The sequence below is a fragment of the Pseudorca crassidens genome, chromosome 3, assembly GCF_039906515.1.
Source record: "Pseudorca crassidens isolate mPseCra1 chromosome 3, mPseCra1.hap1, whole genome shotgun sequence".
NCBI classification, from domain to species: domain Eukaryota; kingdom Metazoa; phylum Chordata; class Mammalia; order Artiodactyla; family Delphinidae; genus Pseudorca; species Pseudorca crassidens.
Genome location: NC_090298.1, coordinates 62989376 through 62998357, shown reverse-complemented (window position 1 = coordinate 62998357; position 8982 = coordinate 62989376). Strand labels below are relative to the sequence as shown.

General features: G+C 38.1%; 1 protein-coding gene across 1 annotated transcript in view; it reads right to left on the bottom strand.

Moving 5' to 3' along the window:
• The window catches only part of JMY (junction mediating and regulatory protein, p53 cofactor), a 73983-nt gene that overhangs the window by 9773 nt on the left and 55228 nt on the right, over window positions 1-8982 (bottom strand). The window contains exons 8-9 of the mRNA XM_067731094.1: window positions 2350-2445; window positions 587-1175 (exon numbers count right to left, since the gene is read on the bottom strand). Of these exons, the coding sequence (XP_067587195.1) occupies window positions 587-1175; window positions 2350-2445 (685 nt within the window). The remainder of the gene's footprint in view (window positions 1-586; window positions 1176-2349; window positions 2446-8982) is intronic.

Sequence of the window (8982 nt, the reverse complement as noted above, 5' to 3'; positions counted from 1 at the left end):
AATATTTTATAGGATGGTCTCTCAGATTAAAATGTAATATACAAATAAAATGTTCTCTCCGTGAATGCTAAAGCTCCTAAGGGCCAAAATTATTTGCTGTTTCAAAAACATCTTTATTAAGGCATATCTGACATGCAATAAATTATACATATTACTCCCTATTCTTTGCTTCTTTATAAAAGATATGCCAGGGTCCTCAATAAATATGTAGCCAAATGTTACATGGTTTTGCCAATGTTCTCCTGACCAGACAGCTTCCCTTTTCTTGTATTTATGAGATTTAAAATCGTACTGTAACACAAAAGGAGCCACATAATACATGTTACCAAATAGATCAAGTCAAAAGATATAATTTAAAAAGCATCGCTAAGAGCTCAAGCAGGTCTGTACGATATTTGTGTCTGTACACATGTGCAAACATGGGTTGGTAAGAATTCTGCCATGCTGAGACCCTGAAAACCTGTTTGCTATCAAATAATGTCCAAAAATAAAATGTTTAAAGCTTTGTAATGTCCTAGGAAATAAACCGTCCTTTAACTACATGCCTCAGTCAACAGATGAACTCAAAAATCTTTTTTTAACTCACCTCTCTTCCTCTGCAAACCTTCAGCAGTCTTTTTGAGCTTCTTCCTGGCACTGACGAGCTGGCTGCTGTCGAAGAGGTGTGCTGAGGGGGCACTAGCTGACTCTGGGATCCTCTTCTCGTTCCCCTCCACTCTAGGCAGACCTTCCTCCAGTGTCTCTGGGGCGCCGTCCTTACCGACAGGCAGAGGCGGTGGTGGTGGGGGAGGAGGAGGTGGCGGGGGAGGTGCTGGAGGAAGAGGTGGGGGGAGTGGATCTGCTGTGGCAGAACCTGGTTTAGGGTCAATCTTACTCAGAAGTGGAGGAGATGCGGCGGGAGGCGGTTCAGAGGTAACACCACCGGGAGGTAACGAAGTAGCTTCAAGTTGTGCTGAATTGTCTTCAAGCTGTGTGAGGCTTTGTGCTTCTGTTGTCTGTGATGACCCGAGCTTGCCCCTTCCTTCCTCCACTCCCTCACTTTTCTCTTCTACCTGTAGCGCTCCTGGCAGAGGGTCACACTGGTCTTCACAGGACACGGGACTGGCTGCACTTCTTCTTCTTGCGTGAGCCAGTCGCAATCTGGTTGATTTAAGTATGACCTGGCCTGGGTATCTCTAAGAAATCAGAAGTTATTATAACTGGTTAGATTACAATTTATGAACAAATGGCTGTTTATTTTCTCCCTCCAATGCAAGATTTTATTTTAGAGCTTTTGTGCTTTTTCAGGGAAAATATACTGAAAACCAAAATACCAAAATGTAATACCTTACAAATAATTATCACCAAATTCTTTATTATTTGCTTATCATCAAATCCTTCTCCCCTCTTATCCACTTAAGAGGTCAACTGTTCAGAATTACCATATGATTAAAGAAAGATCCTTAGTGAATAAAAAGTACTAATTTAAATGGGAAAATAGTAGCAGTGTAAAATAAAAAACAAATGATGTCAAATATATATATGCTATTGGTAGGCAGAAAGCTAAAAAACTGTTCTTAGATTCTTACATGTATTTTCAAATGCTTACAGATAAAAAATTAAAACATTAATGTTCTTCAAAGGGTAACATGGCATTTTTTTAAAGCTCTGAAAACAATATATGCATTTTATGATAGAATAGAAGGAGAATGAATAAAATTTTTTGGAGTACTGATACACAGAACTCTCATTCTTTTACTATGGTAAAACCTAGCATTAACGCATTTGGCAGACGACATTTTCTTAACACAAAGCTTATCCTTGTGTTAAGGACCCCATTCCCACCCACCCCCACTCTTTCACTTGACCAAAAGCTCCCTTCACCTGTAAGGAGACCCCTCAGAATAAAGAGTAGAAGTAAGGCTCTTGAGTGCTGCTGAGAACCAGAACTACCTAGTTTAAGCACATTCCAAGGAAATGCTTAGCTGCTGTGATATCAGTGTCCAGAGTCATGGATAAGCCTGGCAAGAGAACTGCTGAAGCATTTCTCACGTGTGTTGATCCACCCTTTAATTCTGCCATTGGTCCTATTATTACACCACAGTGTTGATGTACACAGAATTAATAACAAGTTGATGCTTAAATTGGATAGTCAGTTGTGAACTAATGAATCCAGGCTTCCCAGAGGCCCTGACCATTCCTCTTCTATCACTGAAGTGGTAAGCCAAGGACTGCCATAACTAAAATTGTTTTCTGGATAATAAAGGGAAAATCAAGTTTTTCTCATAAAAGAAATCTTACAATAGGAGTATATATGTACCTCTGTTTAAAAAGCAATGAAAAATAATAAATTGACCATACTTTTACTACCTGTTTAAAGGTTCGAAGTCTATCCAGTGTTCTCTGTCTTTCTTGGCTAACCCAGGCACTTTTTCTTTCTTCTTCATCATGTAATTTTTCTCTTTTCTGGTAAAAAAAAAAAAAAAAAAAGTAATTCTATTACAATGTGTCCCATTATATTTTATCATTAATAGAAAAAAAGAGAGTTCTCCCAATATGTAAGCTGGATTACTCCAAAGAATGATGTATTAAGCAATGTTCTGTGGCATGAAACACTATCAGTTTTAATTGAAATTATATTGTTGTTTCACTTTCTGCATGACCTACCAATTAAAAGACGTTTACTCTGTAAATATTTTCTCTGAACTGAAAAATGTTTCATCTTTGGGGTTCTGGCTTGAACAATTTTATTATGCAATACTTGTAACTGCTATATTCTGCTAACTCAAATAGTTGACCTTAAAAACAAAAAATAACCACTTGGTCGGTAATTTAGATATTATATATGGGTTAAGCCTGATGTTCTGTAGATAATGTCTACTATTACTGAACCTGTTCCTCTTGCCACAAATCTAAGTGTGTGTTTTAATACCTCATTCAATTTTTTTCCTTCCCATTCCCCAATCCCAAACCTCTTTGATTTTGTATTCCCAAACTGGATTAACAGTATCACCACCCACCCAATGTTGGCCAAGTTAAATACGAATTGCTCTTTCTAAAGGAAAGAAAGCGGAATTCTTGGCAGGAGGATAAAGAGTGGGAGTAGTGCTTCTGACAACCTCACTGCTGAGGGTCAGGTGACAGGTAGTTACCAATTAGGGAATGCACTGAAGAGTGCCACGATGGCCAACCACGTCCCCAGAGAGATGTAACTATCACATACAATACAGACTGGTTCCACTTTCTCTTGGTGAGGTGGGTTGAATCCTTTGTATATAAATCAGCCCATGGAACTTATGGTCAGGGTGCAGGGGGGTGCCAAGGGTGAGTAAACATGAACATTCTTCCATCTCTTCTTATGGCAGGTCAAGAAGACCTTTTCCCTTTAGAGAGCTCTCACCTGGGGAGTCTTAAGAGAGTCGCAAAGGCCATTTATTAGTAGATAAAAAGTCATGTATCTCTCAGTAACAATCCCAGATTGCTATATATAATCCTAAAGGTTTCCAGATGGGAAATTAAAGAAGATATGACCTGAGCTCTTCATTAAAAGAAATAAAGGTCCCATGTGGATTCTGTCCTTTATAGAGGAAAGCCCAGAATGGCTCAAGGACACAGTGAGGCAAGAACTTATCCCAACTCCTCACTCCTACTGCATACTCAGTTCCATTCACACAGCTGAGCCAACAAAAGGAAGGAACTGAAAAAGTCTCATATTTACAACTGGTAACCACCTGGAATTGGGAGTGAGCTTGTACTTTCCCACGCTGGGATACATGCCATGGGATACTCAGGGACAAAGGGTCTTCTAAGGCCTATCGAGTGGCACTGGCTCAGAGATGAAGAGATTTTTCTATACTTAGAGTGTATTATCGAATGAATATAGTGCTTAGTGCTTGAGGAAGAAATTAGTTGTCTAAGAGATATTCAGCATTTTCAAACTGTGAATCTGCATCTCTAAACATAATATACAAATAGCTGAATGTGAAGTTCAGAAATAAAACTGATCAATCATTTTGTTGGTATAGCTGGTATAACCAGAGTCAGATCATACTATTATCTAAAAGATCCCAAATGGAAAGAGAAAGTTTCAGACATGTTCAGGCATGAACTGATGGGTTTGTATGGACTTTTCATAGAGCACAGTATTGTATTTAAGAGCCTAGTGAGTAACAGGCCCCCTCTGGCTAGCTAGGGGAAAGTTATTTAACGAAGATAATTTACCCTTTGGTGACGGCGGGGGCAGGGGGTGGTGGAGGGTGGGTAGGGAATACTTACTAGATGATGCTAGATGGTGACACAAGGGGCTTTGAGTTTCTGTTAACATTGTTTAACAAGCTGGTGCTAGCTGTATGCATATGTTCATCTAGTGAAAATTAAAACTTATGAGCTGTACACTTGTGTGTGTGACAAAGGTGGTTTAAAACACCACATTTGATCTAAGCCAACTTTCATTTTCCTCTAGCTTTGCATGTTAAGAATTGATGATTAATGGATTCATTCTCCTACAGTGAGGTATTCCACCCAAAGTCGGTAGTAGGCAAAATTATAAGGCAAATGACATTCATCTTTCAGATTCCCCCAAATATCAATTTCCTCTTTTTACTCAACTTTGCCACGTAAAACTCTGAGAAAGGATTTGATACTCATTCATTCTAAAAGGCTAATTAGTTCCTCCATCCATAAAAATATTGGCATTTTATCAGAATCCAAGATCTTCACGCAATAAGGAATGCATTCTAAGTGTGGAGTTTAATCACAAGCTGACAGCGCAGGTGCCGACGGTGAGAGTAGGAGGCATTCTTATTCATTTAACTCTTAAGCTGGCCCACAGTCTGACTTTCCTTACAGAGCAGTTCCTGGCCCATGAAAACGGTACTGAACAATAAAAATACAATAAATTTGCTGTTGATTTCAGATGAATCTTACAGTTTACGGGTAGTTTGGCTACTCTTACGTGTTAAAATTCAAGAGTTTTAGCTAATATGTGCCGATATGAGCTTGAAGGATAACATCAAAACCCCTACAGCAGCTAACGTCATTCTTAATCACAACAAATTAGAAGCCTGCTTAAGACCAGGAAAAGACAAAGAAGTCTCCTCTTATCACTCTTTTTCTTTTTTTTTTTTTTGGCGGTACTTGGGCCTCTCACTGCCGTGGCCTCTCCAGTTGCAGAATAACAGGCTCCAGACGTGCAGGCTCAGCGGCCATGGCTCACGGGCCCAGCCGCTCCACGGCATGTGGGATCTTCCTGGACCGGGGCACAAACCTGTATCCCCTGCATCGGCAGGCGGACTCTCAACCACTGCGCCACCAGGGAAGCCCTCACCACTCTTTTTCAACACCCTACTGGAAATCCTAGCTGACACAATAAGAAGAGCAAATAAAAGGTATACAGACTGCTACAAAATAACTAAACTGCCTTTATTTGCATAAGACCTGATTGTCTATGTAGAAAATCTCAAAGAACCACCAAAAAAGCTACTAGAACTAATACACAATTATAACAAGACTGCAAGGTACAGGGATGACATATAAAAGCCAACTGCTTTCTAATGTAACAGCAATGAAACACTGGAATTATGAACCTTTTATATTACCCCTACAAAACTATTTACATTACCACACCCCAAAAAGCAGATAGATAAATTTAGCTATAAATCTAATAAAATGTGAACAAGATCAATGAAGCAAGCTATAACTCTTAGAAAAGAAACCAAAGAAGAACTAAATAAAGACATATTCCTTGTTCATGTATAGGAAGACTCAATACTATTAACATATCAATTATCAAGAGGGCAGACAGCAGAAGCAAGAAGAACTATAATCCTGCAGCCTGTGGAACGAAAACCACATTCACAGAAGATACACAAAATGAAAAGGCAGAGGGCTATGTACCAGATGAAGGAACAAGATAAAACCCCAGAAAATCAACTAAATGAAGTGGAGATAGGCAACCTCCCAGAAAAAGAATTCAGAATAATGATAGTGAAGATGATCCAGGACCTCGGAAAAAGAATGGAGGCAAAGATCGAGAAGATGCAACAAATATTTAATGAAGACCTAGAAGAATTAAAGAACAAACAGAGAATACAAAAACTGAAATGAAAAATACACTAGAAGGAATCAATAGCAGAGTAACTGAGGGAGAAGAACGGATAACTGACCTGGGAGACAGAATGGTAGAATTCACTGCCACAGAACAGAATAAAGAAAAAAGAATGAAAAGAAATGAAGACAGCCTAAGAGACCTCTGGGACAACATTAAATGCACCAACATTCTCATTATAGGGGTCCCAGAAGGAGGAGAGAGAGAGAAAGAACCCGAGGAAATATTTGAAGAGATCATAGTCGAAAACTTCCCTAACATGGGAAAGGAAACAGCCACCCAAGTCCAGGAAGCACAACGAGTCCCAGGCAGGATAAATCCAAGGGAAAACACGCCGAGACACATAGTAATCAAATTGACAAAAATTAAAGACAAAGAAAAATTATTAAAAGATACAAGGGAAAAACGACAAATAACATACAAGGGAATCCCATAAGCTTAACAGCTGATTTCTCAGCAGAAACACTACAGGCCAGAGGGAGTGGCATGATATATTTAAAGTAATGAAAGGGAAGAACTTACAACCCAAGATTACTCTACCCAGAAAAGATCTCATTCAGATTTGATGGAGAAATCAAAAGCTTTACAGACAAACAAAAGCTAAGAGAATCTAGCACCACCAAACCAGCTCTACAAAAAATGCTAAAGGAACTTCTCTAAGTGGGAAAAACAAGAAAAGGACCTATAAAACGAACCCAAAACAATTAAGAAAATGGTAATATGAACATATGTATCGATAATTACCTTAAATGTGAATGGATTAAATGCTCCAACCAAAAGACATAGGCTGGCTGAATGGATACAAAGACAAGACCCATATATATGCTGTCTACAAGAGACCCACTTCAGACCTAGGGACACATACAGACTGAAAGTGAGGGGATGAAAAAAGATATACCATGCAAATGGAAATCAAAAGAAAGCTGGAGCAGCAATACTCATATCAGATAAAATAGACTTTAAAATAAAGACTATTACAAGAGACAAGGAAGGACACTACATGATGATCAAGGGATCAATCCAAAAAGAAGATATAACAATTATAAATATATATGCACTCAACATAGGAACACCTCAATACATAAGGAAAATGCTAACAGCTATAAAAGAGGAAATCAACAGTAACACAACAATAGTGGGGGACTTTAACACCTCACTTACACCAATGGACAGAGCATCCAGACAGAAACTTAATAAGGAAACACAAGCTTTAAATGACACAACAGACCAGATAGATTTAATTGATATTTATAGGACATTCCATCTGATAACAGATTACACTTTCTTCTCAAGTGTATACAGAACACTCTCCAGGACAGATCACATCTTGGGTCACAAATCAAGCCTTGGTAAATATAAGAAAACTGAAATCGTATCAAGCATCGTTTCCGACCACAATGCTATGAGATTAGAAATAAATTACAGGGAAAAAACCGTAAAAAACACAAACACACGGAGGCTAAACAATACGTTACTAAATAACCAAGAGATCACTGAAGAAGTCAACAGGAAATCAAAAAATACCTAGGGACAAATGACAATGAAAACGCAATGATCCAAAACCTATGGGATGCAGCAAAGGCAGTTCTAAGAGGAAAGTTTATAGCAATACAATCCTACCTTAAGAAACAAGAAAAATGTCAAACAATCTAACCTTACACCTAGAGAAAGAAGAACAAACAAACCCAAAGTTAGTAGAAGGAAAGAAATCATAAAGATCACATCAGAAATAAATGAAACAGAAACAAAGAAAACAATAGCAAAGATCAATAAAACTAAAAGCTGGTTCTTTGAGAAGATAAACAAAATTTATAAGCCTTTAGCCAGACTCATCAAGAAAAAGAGAGGATTCAAATCAATAAAATTAGAAATGAAAAAGGAGAAGTTACAACAGACACCACAGAAATACAAAGCATCCTAGGAGACTACTACAAGCAACTCTATGCCAACAAAACAGACAACCTGGAAGAAATGAACAAATTCTTAGAAAGGTATAACCTTCCAAGACTGAACAAGGAAGAAATAGAAAATATGAACAGACCAATCACAACTAATGAAATTGAAACTGTGATTAAAAATCTTCCAACAAACAAAAGCCCAGGACCAGATGGCTTCACAGGTGAATTCTATCAAATATTTAGAGAAGAGCTAACACCCATCCTTCTCAAACTCTTCCAAAAAATTGCAGAGGAAGGAACACTCCCAAACTCATTCTACAAGGCCACCATCACCCTGATACCAAAACCAGACGAAGATACTACAAAAAAAGAAAATTACAGACCAATATCACTGATGAATATAGATGCAAAAGTCCTCAACAAAATACTAGCAAACAGAATCCAACAACAAATTAAAAGGATCATACACCATGATCAAGTGGGATTTATCCCCAGGATGCAAGGATTCTCCAATATACACAAGTCAATCAATGTGATACACCATATTAACAAATGGAAGAATAAAAAGTATATGATCATCTCAACAGATGCAGAAAAAGCTTCTGACAAAACTGAACACCATTTTATGATAAAAACTCTCCAGAAAGTGGGCACAGAGGGAACCTACCTCAACATAAGAAAGACCATATATGACAAACCCGCAACAAACATCATTCTCAATGGTGAAAAACTGAAAGCATTTCCTCTAACATCAGGAATGAGACAAGGATGTCCACTCTCACCACTATTATTCAACACAGTTTTGGAAGTCCTAGCCACGGCAATCAGAGAAGAAAAAGAAATAAAAGGAATACAAACTGGAAAAGAAGAAGTAAAACTGTCACTGTTTGCAGATGACATGATACTATACATAACGAATCCTAAAGATGCCACCAGAAGACTACTAGAGCTAATCAATGAATATGGTATAAAGTTGCAGGATACAAAATTAATGCACAG